At 44.9% G+C, this 17383-nt stretch overlaps 1 protein-coding gene across 1 annotated transcript in view; it reads right to left on the reverse strand.

Annotated features, from left to right (window-relative positions):
- The window catches only part of RPUSD4 (RNA pseudouridine synthase D4), a 211105-nt gene that overhangs the window by 110748 nt on the left and 82974 nt on the right, over positions 1-17383 (reverse strand). The window contains exon 2 of the mRNA XM_069651606.1: positions 12040-12205. Coding sequence (XP_069507707.1) covers positions 12040-12205 — 166 coding nt within the window. The remainder of the gene's footprint in view (positions 1-12039; positions 12206-17383) is intronic.

The following is a 17383-nucleotide window of genomic DNA, read 5'->3' on the forward strand; positions in this document are numbered from 1 at the left end:
GTGTAATAGGTCTTCCTTTCTTTCAAATCACAACTCACCGACCTCCATCTAGCAATCATGGCTGTCACTAAGACGTGGATCACCTCAACGAAATTATCATCCTCATTGCTCTACACAGTGGCTGAGCAACATCCCTCACTCCTCTCAAACGTCCATGAGTGGTATTGGTTGTGGAGTGTGACTCTTTATCAACAAAGCTACCACTGCTGCCCCCTCCATCAGATTTTCAGCTCTGCTCATCCCTAACACTAGCAATATTAAGGGTGCGCTAATCAACGTCAGATCTCTCACGGCACATGCTCTAGAAGTAGCCGACCTCATCCTAACTCTCGACCTCGACTTCATGGCTATCTTCGAAACCTGGCTTCACGCAGCCTCTGGCCCACTACTTTCTCTTGCCATCCCTCCAGGTTACAATATTATCAGACATGATCGTAACTCCAACCAGTCCAAAGGTGGTGGCATTGCCATTATCCATAAAAAAGCTTTAATCTTCCGCCTCTCCTATGTGCATTACTTTTCCTCTATGGAAGCACTGACAGCCAAACTAGCCGTCACCCCTAACCACTCTATCACCCTCCATCTACTGTATCGGCCACCTGGGCCGCTATCCTCCTTCGCCGAGGACCTCTCTAACGCCATCACTCATAACACCAAAACCAAATCTCAAGCCTTGATACTAGGGGATTTTAACCCTGGCCTTACTGATCCCAATGACAATGCGGCTATGATTATTGACAATATGCTCATGAATGCAGGATTCATACAGTTTATCAACCAACCTACCCACGCTAAGGGCAGAACCCTCGACTGGCTAGCCGCCCACAATTGTCCCATCCATATCATCTCTAACCAACAGTATGCATGGACCGACCACAATTTAATTACGTTTAACATTGAGTCCAAACCTGCTAACCCCTCTCCTATCATTGCACCGGCTACTGCCACCCGCAATAAATGTGAGATCACCTGTGATAGACTCCTCCCCCTTCTCCTGCCTGCTCTCAACGACCAGGTTCGCTCATGCACTGACCTGACGGCTTTGATTGACACTTTCAACTTTGCAATGCAAAAAGCCTTAGACACCATCGCCCCATCCAAACTGAGAAAACCCAAACCTCGAGCCCACTTGAACTCCTGGTTCACACCCCAGCTCAGAACCCTGCGCAAAGATAAACGAATTGCGTAATCACATTGGAAAAGCAACCAGTCTGCAGCTAACAAATTGTGTCTCTTCCTGGCCACCCTTAACTACAAGGAAGCCATATTCCAGGCTAAAAAAAGACACTTACAATAAACGTATCGAAGAAGCCAAATCCAATACCAAAGAATTGTTTAGAATCCTAAAAGAACTGGAAACTCCCGTCACTGCACCAGATACTTGCATTAAAGACAGCACTTGGTGCACCAAAATCCAAGAGGCTCTCCTTGGCAAGATTGCCACTCTCCAAATTAAAATCAATGATAAACAAACGAGCCTACAATCCAATCCACAACCTAACCCCATCCCCACCCTAAACCAATCCATCCCAGATTCTCCGACTCCTTTTAACTTCTCTCCACTCTCCATTTCCGAAGTGGAAAAGATCATCGCTAGCCTTAAACCGTCCAACTGCCAAGGCGACCTTTGCCCAGCGCCCATTATTAAGGAAGCAGCCCATGACCTAGCGCCATTCATTACTACGTTCATCAACTCTTCCTTTAGCTCTGGGATTGTACCTGACAATCTAAAAGATGCATGTGTCATCCCCCTACTGAAAAAACCTACCTTGGACGCTAGCATACCCACAAAGTACAGGCCAATCACCACGGTCGCATTTTTACTAAAAATCCTCGACCGTGCAGCATATCTACAAATCCAAGATTACCTCGAATCTAACAAACTCCTGGGATTTAGGCAATCTGGGTTTCGACCACGTCACGGCACTGAAACTGCCCTCATAGATTTAAAAACACAGATTGAAGATCTAAAAGACAAAGGCAAACTCGCTCTCCTACTTCTTTTGGACCTCTCGGCAGACTTTGATCTAGTCAATCATGAAATTCCTTGCCACCACCTTAAATCTGCTGCACACTTCTCCGATAAAGCTACATCCTGGATTAGCTCCTTTTTAGACAATAGATCAATGCGCGTCTTCTCTCCAGTAGCAGCTGCCCCTCCTGCATCTGTCTCCTGTGGCGTGCCACAAGGATTGCGTGTTTCACCCAGGTTGTATAACATGTTTACCAAACCCCTTTTCGATATCCTGGACTATCTGGGTGTCATTTACACCAACTATTTATCCGACGACACCCAGATACTAATCCCCATCTCAGGTGACTACACGGCTGACTCCCTCGCCATCAATGTCATCTACCAGGTCATCCAAGCATGGATGGCACAACACGGACTCTGTCTTAATGATGAAAAGACAGAGCTCCTCATTCTTGGCTCGCCGCGAAAATTTACCAAACTCGACCCTGCGTTTAAGTCCTTCATCATCGATGGGAATACCATCCTAACCGCCAAGGACACTAAAACCCTAGGGATTTACATTGACTCGACTATCCCTGAACAGACAAACCAACTCAGTCTCATCCGCAGCGGCATATTCCTGCAAGCTTATTACAGCCGGTCACCCTTTTCTCTCTGCAACCAATTGTGTTACCCTGGCGAGAACTCTTGTATTATCCAAGATTGATTACTGTAATGCACTGTACCTAGGCACTACTCGCTGTAATCTAAACAAGTTACAAATCGTCCAAAACAATGTGATCAGAGCTGCCCTCAACATTCCCAGACGCCAACACATATCTGACACTAGACGCAGCATTCACTGGCTTTCAATTCCTCACTGAATCTCCCTGAAAACCCTGGCTCTCACTCACAAATGCCTTCAAAACCAAGCTCCTTGTTACCTAGCCAACCGATTTGCCCTTCATAACCCCATTACACCCCGTAGAATGGCTCACTCAAACTGCCTTGTTGTTCCACGCTTCAATCTCCAAAGATCAGGTGGAACCAGCTTCCCTATTATGGCAGCCAAATTATGGAACACACTTCCTAATGAACTTAGAACAGAAACCTCCTTCCTGAGATTCAAACACCTTACCAAAACCTGGTTGGTCGCCCAAGACATTTAGCTTTAGGTGCACTGCTTAACTTGTACATAACTGTACCTTGTATATACTATCTGCTTGCCCTTTATTGCTATTATTTTCTTTTGTAAATGCTGTATTAGGCCTGTATACTTCTGTAATTATTGTGCCGTCTTTGTTCTCATGTTGTAACTAAGTGATGCGCCCGGTTGCCCCTGGGCCTGGTGCGCTATACAAATAAAATAAATACAAACACATACAGTGCCACCCTGCTCCAGTATCCTACCACCCTCACTAATCTCGTCTTTTAGGACCTCCCAAATCCTTCCTTAATAATGGCTGACTTCTCTCTTTACACTCCACTTTCACTAATGCTCAAGTAGCCTTCCTAGGGGGGACTACACAACCACCCCAAAATCTCTTCCTCCACCACCAGTTTTAACTGGACACCCTACTCTCTGATCACCAAGCACACACACCCACCCCACACACACCCCCCCTCTAGTATTTCCTTCACCCTTTCTCTCCTCTTCCAATATCACTTGATAAATCTACATCTCACTTGTCCACTTCACTCTAATGGCCCTTCCATCACCCTTCCACTATGCTCCTGACTAAACGCACATTTAGACCAAAAGCCCTAGCTCCCAACTTAAGAAGTCTGCCCTACCTGCCCTCAGCCTTTCCCAGGCCGTCCTCAACGAGCAAGCTTCACTATTGCAACATCGCCCTCAGCTAACCTTTCCATAACCACTACATCTCACACGCCCTTGGATCGCCCCTAAAATTCTAAGACTCCCAAAAAGTATTAATCTTCAACTCTGCCACTGGCGCATCTATTGCTCCTCCTTACTGATGCCCTGTTACAAGGCCACACTTTACTACCATACCACGCTAGACCAAGATACCAGATACTTCACCAACCTGATATCCACCCACTAAGCCCACCCCTATAAACCTCCTGACTACCTTAAATCGCGCTTCTCCCTGCTCCATTTCCATGTCCCTGTGTGTCAATTAATTAATCCTCTACCAAAATATGTAAAAATGTGAACTTCTTGCGCCCCATCCAACCTTCCTCCGTTCATGCAATTTCTTTTCCTACGTGCCCTTTACTACCTACAGTCCCTCTTGAACTAGAGACAATTTTCTGCAGCGCGAACCCCCTCAGGGCTAAAATCTACCATTTTTACCTACAGAAAGTAAAAGCTGTAGCCACTCTTCTGCCCTCACCCCTCCTGTATGCCTTTAAATCGGGCATCTTTCACAGCAGTTTTAATCTGTCAGTGAATCCATTCACAAAAAAGGCTGTGGATGATCCCAACAACCCTGCAAACTTTGACCTAGTCCCATGCCATAACTAAAGCAACGCATAGTAAAGGCAGGATCATCGATTGGCTATCCCATCGTAACTGCCCACCAGTTATCACAGCCAGCTCTCCCCTCCCCATGGACGGGCCACCATCTCATCCTCTTCACCCTCTCACCCCCGAAAATCCAGAAACCCATTATCATGCCTCCTCACCAAAGAAAGGTTAACTCCTTACCTCACGGTCCCAGCAGTATCGGCCCCTTTCTCCAAAGACCCCAATGTACTTGCCACCTCCCTCAACCACATACTCTCGAATGCAATTGAACCATCGCTCCCCTAACTATCCGCAAAGCCAAACACACCAAGCATTCCAACACCTGGTTCACTCCAGAACTCTCAAACCTGCGCTCGGAAAATTGAGCTGCACTATCAAGGTGGCAAACTAACCAACTTGTCTCAGACACGCTTCAGTTCAACAAAATATCCAATGAATACAAACAAACCATCATTCGCGCCAAGGCTAATTCATTAATTCAACACTAGAATCAACAATGCTAAATCTAACAATAAGGAGATATTCACCATCTTCAGGGAGCTGGAAACTCCTGCCCCCCCCTCCACCACCACCCCAAACCATACACAAAAATGAAGCTTGGTGTGAAGACATGCAAACAGCTACGCTACACAAGCTTGACACCCTCCAAGTCAAGAATCGAGCCAACCAACTTCACCCACTCCCCTCTGCTACTGCCCTGGTGAGGCTCCTAACATAGCACCCTTTTCATTCAGGGAGACCGATGTTACCTTGGTCATGAAGAACATCAAACCATCCATGTGCAAAGGGGATCTCTGCCTGCCTCTCTAATCAAGGAGTGTTCAGTCCTGCTAACACCATTCATCACTGCTTTTATCAACGCCTCCTTTGCTTCAGGAACAGTACCTCCCAGTCTCAAAGAAGCCTGGGTTTGCCCCCCTTCTAAATAAAAACATCTCTCGACCCTTCCGATCCCAATAACTACAGGCCTATAACCACTGTCCCCTCTTACTTAAAATCTTGGACACAGCAGCCTACATGCAAGTCCAACAATTCCTAGAAGCAAATAACATCCTGGACTCCCGGCAATCAAGATTCCGTCCTGGCCATTGAACTGAGACAGCACTACTGGACCTCAAAAACCAAATTGACGATATCAGAGACACAGGCAAACCTGCCCTAATCCTACTCCGAGACCTCTCAGCAGTGTTTGATCCGGTGGATCACAAACTACTCTGTCAACACCTCTCTACCTCAGCCTTCTTCTCTCATGAGGCAATCACATGGATCGCCTCCTTCCTTCAAGGAAGAGCTATGCGCGTCTTCTCAGCCCAAGCAGCCGCATCCCCAGCCACCATCCAATTTGGAGTTCCTCAAGGTTCCCGCAGGTCACCGGCTCTTTACAACATTTTCACCATCTCCCTATTCACCTTACTCGGCATCTTTGGTAGTGAATGAAACGGGCATTAAAACAATGGAACTGGCTGGAAAATGCCACAAGAGTGCATGGAAAAAGGAATACCAAATAGGACTCCTTGGACTTAGAGTCACACACACACTTAAGAGGCACAACTATCCAGTTAAGAGTCATTACATGCAGGACCCCAAGGCTAATGTGGACTCACTACACGTCTGACTCAATGAATTGGGCTTGCAACGTATTTGTAATCTTTTTCTCTGAATCTTTTTCTTGAGCAACTCATGGTATTGCATAGCATTAATATGATGTCACTGTCCCCAGAACCCTGCTCTGTGAGGATTGCTCATCCCCGTTCACTACTTCCCCAGATTATCTGAAGTTAAATGTAGAGCCCCAAACATAGGAGAATATACTTAAATGGATGCATGCATTTTGTTTTGTTTAAAGAGGCATATCATAGTGAGAAAATAATAATCTTTATTGTAACCTTTTCATAGTTTACATCTGGCAATGTTTTCAAAATCGCTTTGGCGGCTGTGTGAGGACATCAAAGTTGCAGTAACAAATACATCACACAGGTTCACTGCCACCATTTTGTTTGCTACAGAACTCCATGGCACTTTGCCAACTGCTGAGCCCTGAAGGCAACTGAAAGCCCACAATACTGGAAGGTGAGGGGAAGGCCAGTATGTTGGCACGTGTCATTCACAGCTATTCTAGTGATTAAATGGACTGGACCCTGCCAAGAGGGAATAGGAACCTCTCCCAAACTGGGGCAGACACTCTACCAGGGCAGAACCCAGTGCCAGCACTGTCCCAGAGGCAGAGAGTGGGAGTTGCAAGGACGGGGCGTCGAGTCCCAGTCCCTGAAACGTCCTCATATGCAAGCTTTGACTGAAATTACTGGTGCCACCTTCTGTCACACAATGCCTCCTAGTATATTTTCTGACCAGAATTCTCTGTTTTGCATCGTAGGACTGAAAGTACCAGAAGTCCAAGCGGTGAGACCCAAACAAAGTGAGTAGAAAGCGAGAGGTGTCAAACAGAACAAGATCTGCACCTCCATACCGGAAAGCAATACCACATTTAGAAAAAAGGCAAACTCCTCACCGGGACCAGGACAACCAGAAACACCAAACTCAGAGCACATACTGGAAACGGAAGAAGAAATCACACAGAGAAAGGGGGCAAGGCTAGAAAGGGGTTTTGAAGCCCCACACCTGTGTAACCCCACCCTCAAGGAAAGAGTAGCCATAGATTAGCCTGAAGAGCCAGGTGAGAGTTGGAAGCAGGGGCGATGGGGTGCAGAGTGATGGAACTAGAGGAAGAACTGTAGAAAAGGAAACAGAATGAGGGTGAAAGTGTGGGTGTGGTCGGAAGGAGTGAGGTCGGACCGAGCGACCAGGAGGAGGAAGGGCGGTGGAAAAGAGTGCAGTGGCGTTGGGGGCGGTGCTGGTGCAGAGTGCAAGCAAGATGTTAGTTGCGAGATGGAGTAGTACCATTTTGTGAGTTTGACCCTGTGAATGTGCAAGAGTGTTTGTGGCGAGAGGGGGACAGACAAGCAGGGGGGGGGGGGGAAAGGGGGCAGCACTGAAAAGAGGGAGAGAGAAGGGGGGGCTGAAATAAGAGGGGGATGACTACGAGAGAGGGGGACAGGAAAGAAGATGGGAGGGAGTGAGAAACAGGGGAGAGGGAGTAATAAGATCAGGGAAAGGAGAGAAAGTAGTGATTGAAGCAGAGAAAGGACCAGAGCGTCGGATATAGGAACCACATGATTCTTATTGCGAAAACCTAGGGAGTGGTAGGTTAGGGAATTCTTAAAAGAACCCCACAGGGAGTCCATTAAGGCCTTGGCATTTAGGCCTGCACCTATCACTAGCTTTAGTAGGTGTTACAGATCGTAAGTTGGAAAACCTGGGTTTTAGAGACACCCGGGTTTAGAGTGGAGGGAGCCTAAGGGAGGCTAAGAGAGTTCAGCCCTTTACTGAACCCGGCCCACGTCCTGAACAGACTAGAAACTATCCTTTGGAATCTGTGAGTTTGCACCGAAATCAAAGACAATATTCAACTGGACAGACTGTTCAAAAGCAACAAACGGGATTTAAATACACTGGCTTGTGTGTTAATTAAATGATATGGAAATAATTCTGTTTGCAGTTCAACTTTTCTTTTGGGAATATTTTGTATATAGCTCCAAAAAATGTATTTTGCCCCTCACATTTTTGTTTTAGGAGTCAATGACTGCTTAAGCAAAAAGTTAGTCTGGAGTACTGAGAAGCCATTGCTAACTGCTGAGAACAAAGATACAAGTTTAACCTTGAGGCGTGATGTAAAGAGGAAGGACCATAGCCACTTTAAGGTGGATTCTGCAAATCCACCATAGGGCCCCAGCTGATATCGGAGAATACTACAGTTCACAGTACCCAAGGCCACAGAGAAATTTAGGGTAAACTGTGCACAAGCTTGTATTTTTCACAAATGCTCCTCCCAGATATTCATCAGAGCCATTTCAGTTACAAGTTCTGTCATTTCGAAAACAAGAAAGGAGGAATTTTGTTCCAAATGAGAGGTGATTTGTGTTGTTAGATCACAACCACACAAAGGAGGGCCAAGAAAGATCTAGAATGTGCTAGGATCGAGGAGTCAGTATTAGGGTTTGTTAGGAAATACTTTTATTTTTACAGCTTTTGGCCATCTCATTCAATGGGACCCCACTATAGCTGCTGTCTGTGATCCTGCCCTATTTTTAGTGAGCAATCTTTTTAACCTCACTCTCTACTAGGTTAACTATTTTCTTTTGGGGGCAACAGTGAGTCCTTGATGCAACCAGTGTAGGAGGACCATGTTATGTTTATTATGTAGCACTACTACCATCCTTATAGACAGTACTGTAGAGAACCCTAGTTTTCTCCTTTTTACTTTAAAGGCATCTTTAGCTTAACCAGTGCCAGTGTAGCTCAGACAAGCTGATGGAAGTGGTGGCTCCATGGGGTCTTGTCAAAGGCCAAGTTTGCTGAAACCAGTGTTTCCGGACCCATCTGTCCCGCAGTGGCAAGTCCTCATTTTCGCAGCCCACTCCCTTTTCTTCCTCCCTCTAATGTGGGGGACTCCCCTGCAGCCCATAGACCATTGTCACCGTCCCCCTCCATTGGATCTGAAGCATGAGAGGCCGCAGATCCACGCCCTGAAGCTTCCGCTGTGATAAGTGCTCCCAGAGCAAACATACAGAAACAGCAGCTCTGTTCTACTCTATTGACAAGCAGAGGCCTGCACGTTGCCTCCATCCCTGAAGCCAGTTGGAACAACTAGTTCACGGTCCTGCACCTTGTTGGAAGTCTCCTGGAAAAAGTGGTTCTGTAGCTGGCCTGCAACTGCTTGAGTGGGGACTCCTCTGTGCCTGGACATCATGTGACCTACAGTGCTGCACAGCCTGCTGAGCAATCTTATCAAGGTACCTGGACTTTGTGGCTCTTCTGCTGCTGTCCACCAGGTAGGGGTCCTTGGTGTTGCTGAAGCCCTCCTCCTTCACTGTTCAACCAATGCTTGCTGGGTCGCAAAGCTAGCCATTTTTGCCAGATGTTAAAATAAGCCCCCTCTACATCCATGACGCCCAACTTCCCTCCCACAATGCAGCAACCAAAAGGTGAGAACAGTCCTCCCAAACACGCCCGACTTACCTGGTCACCATGGTCAAGGTGCGGCCCTCAGGCTGCATATCTTTTTATGACCGCTTTGCTACCAATTAAATACAATGGGGCATGAGGTCCTACATTGCAGCATCCATTGTCTTACATTTGGGAGTGTAGCCTGGCATAGGACACCGGTCAATGATCCCCCTTAGGATTGGTGGCTTCTTTCTTCCTCCAACGAGAAAGCTACAAGTATGGTCTTCCCAATTTTCACTATATACACCAACCCGATCAGCCTAATCTGACCACCTTGCCAGCCCTAGATTTAGAAGGCAAAAAGCCGGAGGCTGTAGCTTCCCAGTGATATCTGCCAAACACTGGAACTCTATACCTCTGGCCTTAAGATCAGACCCTTCACTCTGGTCATTCCATAAAAAAACCTCAAAACCTGGCTGTTCTCCCAAGACAACCAAGAGTTCCTTAACTCATTATGTAACCATCATATTTGTCTGACTAAAGTACTGTATTCCATGAATTTTCCATTCCAATGTCTTCACTGTAATTAATGTCCTCTACCTATGTAAAGTTTCAAAATAGGGATTGCCTTACTGCCACAGGTTCTTCAGGCTAAATATAATGGAACAACAAAAATGAACCTGGGCGACATGAGATCAGAACATCTGTACACATTTAAACAATACCAGGTCTTGTCAAAAAATATATATATTTATTTATAAACAATTTACACAAATATTTATTGTTCTCAACATCCCCATTTAAACACCACCATTCATTCCATCATTCATTCACACTCTCACTATACATGTCAATATTCCACACTTGTGGTCCTCAGACCACCTAGAACCAATATATTAACATAAATTTCAACACCTCTTGGTGATTACAGTAAGTGTTAATATAAAAACAAATAGCATCCTGCTTATTTGCTGTAACTCAACATATGTTTCGGTCGTCACAATAGGCCCCTAAAACTCACGAAATTTGGAGTGTGTGCAGGACAAGAGAGAAGGAACCCATGGAACATTGAACTGGAATCACCGCGCAGTGAGAAAAAACTGGGGTACCAGATTAGAACATTTCTGGACTCGGCCACATGAGGCGAGAACAGGGATTTTTCCTCTTTGGATTTATTGACTAAAGACGCAAGACACCCCCATACCTGAATCTTTGATCAGTATAGGCGCAGAGTTATCTAGCACCACTGCAGGATTTAGTCCATCGTTGACACGCGTCTCCATTATTTCCCGTGGAGATTGAGGTTTGATGACATCCTCCACCTTTTGACATTTCGGAGTGGTTGCAACAGAACCATCCGTCTCCTGAAGAAGGTCGCTTATATTTACCGGTTTGAATTAGGGGCCTATTGTGACGACTGAAACATATGTTGAGTTACAGCAAATAAGCAGGATGCTATTTATTTTTGTATTAACACTTACTGTAATCACCAAGAGGTGTTGAAATGTATGTTAATATATTGGTTCTAGGTGGTCTGAGTACCACATGTGTGAACTCTACCTATGTAAGCAATTGTCTGGAAACTATACTGAGATAGATATTCTTGTAACCAACCGGATTAAGCTAAAAGCGCCTAGATGCCTACTGGCTTGGTGCGCTATACAAAGGTCAAAATAAATAAAATAAATACAATTACACTACCATACAACTACACTGGAATATTGCACTGAGCACCACTGACTCCTTTGGGAGAACTTTGCCAAATGTTCTCCACTCTACATAAGAATCCAAAACAAGGTGTTTATCATGCTCTTGTTCAATATGGATGGTGCGCGTAGGGTTGGACAGCTTAAGCTTATTTCCTAAGTGTTGGTGTGCCTTAAAATTTTAAATGGCTGATAATACATTCTACCATCTTTTCCCCGAAAAATTCATTTCTTTAATAGTGTATTGTTAAATAACTATATTTGGATCTGAAGTATGGTTGGTAGCTCAACTTGATATCTAGCTTATGTTATGTATATGTGTGTGTAGTTTTACTTAACGTGTAGTATTCTTCGCTTAATGCATCTGTTCCATTCACCTGCCTTCACCCAGTCATTCCCCTCACCTTTCTCCCTCTTATATTCCCTCACTGCACATGCTCTGCTACCCCTAAAACCAACTGCATAAAAGACTATCACGCTGCGTGACGCACAGTACGACCGGATAAAGCAAGTGGTCTGGAGAGCGGACAAAAGAGGCAGTGGTCACCAATGCAGGTATGCGGTGGGGGAAGGAATTGTGGGGGCCAGGAGGGGGGGCAGAGCCATGCAGCTGAGGGACCCAACCGCAAAATGTACAGGTTGGTGGGGGGCGGGGGGCGCGACAGAAGACCGACCTTGCGGGGGGCAGCCTTCATGGGCTGCCGTCCACAACGTTGGTCTTTGGTCTGCAGAACTACATCTCCTGCTTGAACATACAGCTTATCCCGCTTTAACCCCCGCTGCTACATTTGTCATGTGCCTTCCTCACTACTCTTACCCAACTGTTCCTATCACAATCCTTTTCTGCCAGCTCTTCGCAATGATCTTGTCAGTGTTGCCCTCACCATGTACTGGGACGCCGTAGGGTTTGTCAATCACCACTATCTCGTCATTCTTGTAGACAATTCCCCGAGTCAGTGCTTTCGCCAGCACATTTGGATGGACTTGCTGAAGCTGTTTGGTGTACCGGACCAACTCGCGCACCCTCTGCTGCAGTGGGGTGAGTGCTTCCTTTGGAAGGAAGGAGAAAAAGATGTCATTAGTAAGAGGGTGGCATATTGCACACCTGTCAGGCAAACAATCCCATCCGATCTATCGAAGAAATGCATATATCCTAAGAGAACCATCAATCGGGGGCATAGACTTCCCCACCCCCATCAAGTAATATGTAAAGCATACAAACATTGTGATAAAACCAAGGGAATTCCCATATTCCACTTCTGCAATGTTTCTGGGTTAGAAACGATGCATATTTCCCACACCATCAATAAATGTTGCATCGACCGGTGTCATTTTTATTAATAATGAACATCTAGCTGTCCCAAAAAAACAAGGATCCACTCCCTTGATCACTGATGCCTGTAGTCCATGAAGGCCTTTTTGTCCTCCCGCAAGTACTGGGCTGGCTCGCCGGCCTCTTGTGGATGGTGCTAGTCAGTTCAAAGCGGTTGGCTTTTTTTTCAAATTAAATTAAGAGTTTATCATTGAACAGCTATGATGCAGAACATCTAATGGATACAAAAATCAATAAACTGAAGAGTAATCACTTGCAGCGAATCAGTCAGAGCAACAGTCCTATGAATCTTGACCAGCTTATCAGGAAAGCAGTGTATACATGTCCCAAACAAATACCCAATAGGCAATGATGGTACATAAGAGTGAAATTCATTACACATGTGCGCACTTGGGGTATACAATATTTTATTTCACACTCTACTTAAAAGTAACAGAACTCAGGCAACATATCCCTAAGGGTCTAGGGGAATGCACAAACACCCGAATGGCATCCTCTGCTTCGATTTGCCATAGTTGACAACACCATTGACCCCAAACTAGGCAGTGCCAGCCTTGGAAAGCACCAGGATAAAAGTCATGAACCATGCAATAATCTTTGGTTGCAAATGGTCTATCCCCAGAATGCATAAAAACACAATCGAGAACCCAACAATTTGCCAACTGCAAATGAGATTGCAGAATAGGTCTTATCCCAGAATCCCTTCATTACTGGGCCTGTCCACAACATATGAACAAAGTTGGCCTTCGGTAATGAGCAACAATGGTGGCTGAACACAGACCCATATTATCTAGGAAATGCTTAGGGTGTTGGATATGACCAGGTGTGGCATATATAGTTTATTAAACTCAATCTTGATGACATGGACACTTCATTAGTCAAACCACTATTCTACACTGGTTGTCATTCAAAGAGCCAAGGCAGTCTATTAAAAACCCCAGGCGAGATGTGCCTAAAAGGTGAGGTTATCCACAGCCACTGAATTTCCTTCTAAGAGAGCAAGGGGAAGAGATGCCGAATATCAGGCTTCACATGAAGATTTTCTCGTGGGTATTATGAATCAATAGGCAAAAATCAAAGAAGCCCTTTTAGGCACAAAAGTGTAAAATGAGAACATTTAAATCAATCCAAATTAGAGGACTTGGAGCTTCTAATAGTATTACAACCCTGAAGAAGAGGGTTGAAGCCCACCCATATAACGCAGATACAAATAAACAATCACCCAGGAAACATATTCTAGAAGTAGTAACCTTTAAGTGGTGGGATTTCCAGAATGTGCCAAGATGCAGCGACCTATTAAGTTTCTGCAGAAGGTTCTGCCCTCAATCCTGCATCTCATCCACAAAAGACTTGCAGAATGAGTGCATTGCTCCCCTTCACTCGAAACCTAAATAAGCCTGAACAACATGACCATTGCTGACATTTTTGCAAATTCCCATTAAGGACAAGAGAACTTCAAAAATGTCATATGGAGAGCAAAAACAGAACACAAATATGTTATAATGACTTGAGTAGAGAAGCAGTGGAGCAGAGGAAAGCTTCATAAATGGGAAACTGAAAGAAAAGCAATAGCTGTAAAACATGGTTTAAGGCTGATCCGATTATGCTAAACAGGACAGTTTACAATCTGGGTGTTGTAGATGCAGCTCTGGAAAATTGGTTAATGTATATGGATATTAGGGGTAATCATGTAAGTACGAGTCTTTAGCAGTTTCTACCAGTTACGATTGTTGAAATGCTAGAAATACGAAGGCCGTCAGCAATACAAAGCCCCTGGCCCTTACATAATTTCCTTAGATATGTTCAAACATGAACTAAGTATATGGGCAGTGATGGCTCGCCAATACAGGATGCTCTGGAACTGCCGCTCAATTTTTGGGACACAGTTTTCCATTTGCTTAACGGTGCAAGCGCCTTTCACTCTCTATAGTGCAAGTGTAATATTTGCAAACATGAAAATATTTAGATTCTTGTTCATGCCAAGACTGGTCACCTAATGCCCTGCCCAGTGAAACGCTCTGGCACAGACTCCTGTACAGCTCTCTGAAATGCATTGGGGATAACTGCTGTGGCGTCACTGCCTTCACTGACCACCACGAGGGATGGAAATTCCACTAGTGGAGTATACTTAAAGTCCCGTCATCAGTCCCTCCCTCCCACCCTCCCTCCCTCCCCCTGCAGAGCAGGCTTCTGACCATAGCAATACCCCATGTTCTAGTACAACTATTCAAAATGTTGCTAAGCAGCCACAACTGCTTCCCTCCAATTCCTGGGTCTTTTTTGAGATCTCATAGGCTTTCTGCCTCCTTACTTTATACGCAGACTTGTCCACCTACAAGCCTTGGGTTTCTCACTGATAGCAGTTACAGTAAATTGGAACCTTGTGATCCATGATTCAAAGCCAATCCTGTGGCTTTGAAGGACCATGTTGCCCGATTTGCACAATGTATGATCTTCCACCAATACTGGGACTATGGCAAGAACGCATGGTGCAGGTTAGCTGAACTCTTACAAGTTGGTTATGTCAGAAAGACACTTGTTCAGCGACTTATTTGCTGTGGTTTTGTGCAAACGTCTGTTCCTTTTAGTCAGACATCTTAGACACACAATCATATTCATTGCAATGTCGCAGTCGGTCACAAGCCTTGGACTGATCCCTTGAATGCCATCAACGGCTTTGTTACTATGCTGGTCATGCTCTGCTTATCCGCAGTCTTCGATGCAGTGGATGAGGATATTCAGTTTCAGACCATGCATTAAAATGGTTTCAATCTTTTCTGAAAGGTCTGTCTATGCAGGTTAAACTGGGTCCATACTCGTCAGCCAGGATTGAGGCCTTTTCTGGTCTCCCCCAGGTTTTACACTGTCGACCCTTCTTTTTAATATATACGTGTGCGCGTTATTAATGATTCTTGCAAAATATTATGGCCCAATGCCTCAATCGTATACTGAAAATACACTGTTTTACTTTAAAGTCCAGAACCCAGAGGGAGAATGGGCATTATTACTGTCTGGTGGAAGTAGAGGGTTGGATGCAATAGAACAGGCTTTATTTGAATCCCGGGAAAACCGATATCATTCATTGGGCCTCTAAACATAATCATCACAAAGCCGAAGAATTGTATACTGCATATGCTTTATTCAGATCGCCACTAAACTTAAACGATAAATAAAATTGGACTGTACTGTCAATCCAATCTAGATTTAAATTATCAAATTGAAGAAGTTACAAAAATTGTATTGAAACGCATTATTGCCTACTTAAATAAAGAGCATAAATATACTGTTACAAGCAGAGTCATTCCAGATTGGATTATTGTAATGATCTATATATGGGGACCCCAGATTATTGATTCTCACGTCTGCAAAGAACGCTAAATGTGGCATTTCGATTGGCCCTTGGCCTTCTAGGTACTCCTCTGTCGCTGCCGGGTTTTTCTCTGAACTGGATCACTTTCGATTGCAGACATTATACATGGTCTTATGGTCTTTAAATGCTTGCTAGGGATGGCCCCAGGGCATCTGCAAAGCCAGATTCACCCATATAGGCCATGTCAACCCAGTCGCTCAGAAAATATTTTTCTACTCGAGACCCCAAGAGACAAATCTAGTACTCAGGGTGATCAAAGTTTTTCTGTTGGGGCACCGCACTTATGGAACGATTTAGCCCTGAATCTCCAGAAGGTTGGTAACAGTCTGGTATTGCTTAAATCTCTTACACTGGACTGTTCTGTTAATCACATTTCCATAGGGGCTAGCATTGAGATGTGTGCACCTTGATGTAGCCGAGTGCGCATGTGGTGCCTTACAAATGCCAAATAGAGATAGAAATTCCCCTCACTGATCACTCCACTGAAACAGTCCTGCTAGGCCTTTTTCGTTATCAAACACACCTTCTTACACTTCCTCTGGTGGAAGACTGGATCCAAGGCATGACAAACTGTCAGTGATAGCCAAAAAATGGCATAACAACAATAAAAACGTATCTTATTAGTCGAAACAAGTTGAACTACTCATTTTCTATTTCTTCAACTTGTAAAGTACAGCTTAAGCCAAAGCTGCATCTGGGTGCAGACAAAATCTCAAGGCAAACTAGCCGATGCACCGAGAAACCCATTGTAAAGCTATCTGAAAGAGAAATTTGTACGTATGAAACAATGCCAGGTTTAAAAATACATAAAATTGTTCAGATACAACTACGAAACAGAACTATGGTCACCATTTACAAATTATTAATCCCAAACCCTATGCAGAAAAATATTACAAAGCAATACAAATCCAATTAGTTTCTCTATATAAAGAGGACAATTTAAAAAAAAGTTTTCAATCATTATATGGACCATAGGAAACTGATGAATCGAGGGAATTCATCCCTTCTCCCCAAGTGGAAGCCCCCTCATGCGAGGCTAGGGAGGTGAGCCTGCTCCGCAAAAGTCACCTTAGTGGTGAGGCAAGTGAGACCTCACCGTGAGAGGTTCCCCCTTTGGGGACAAAGACTCCCATCCCTCTGAGGAACGCCCTGATGCCCTCCAAATGATGGCATATATGGGACTATCTAACATATAAACTAATAACAAGTTCCAAGACTCGAATGAAGAGAAAGTGAACGTATGCCACTACCAGAAAGAAAAATCAAAATTTCCAATTAAATGCAACAAGTACGTTGAAGAGTGAGGACATGCCAAAGGAAGAGAAGAGGGAGCGAGAGGAAGGCAGACGCAGGCAGGGGAGGACGCCTACGTGTAGAACACCTGAAGGAGGCATAGCTGTAGCAGACGCTGAGCCTGCAAAGTTCAGAACTGCTTCGAGCAAAAGGACACGCTGGAAGCCTGGCATGTACGAGAAGCCGGATGCCAAGACAGCTGGAGCGGAAAGCTTGGTGGTGGCATGACCAC

This window comes from Ambystoma mexicanum, chromosome 3p (genome assembly GCF_040938575.1).
Source record: "Ambystoma mexicanum isolate Mex_15411 chromosome 3p, UKY_AmexF1_1, whole genome shotgun sequence".
NCBI classification, from domain to species: domain Eukaryota; kingdom Metazoa; phylum Chordata; class Amphibia; order Caudata; family Ambystomatidae; genus Ambystoma; species Ambystoma mexicanum.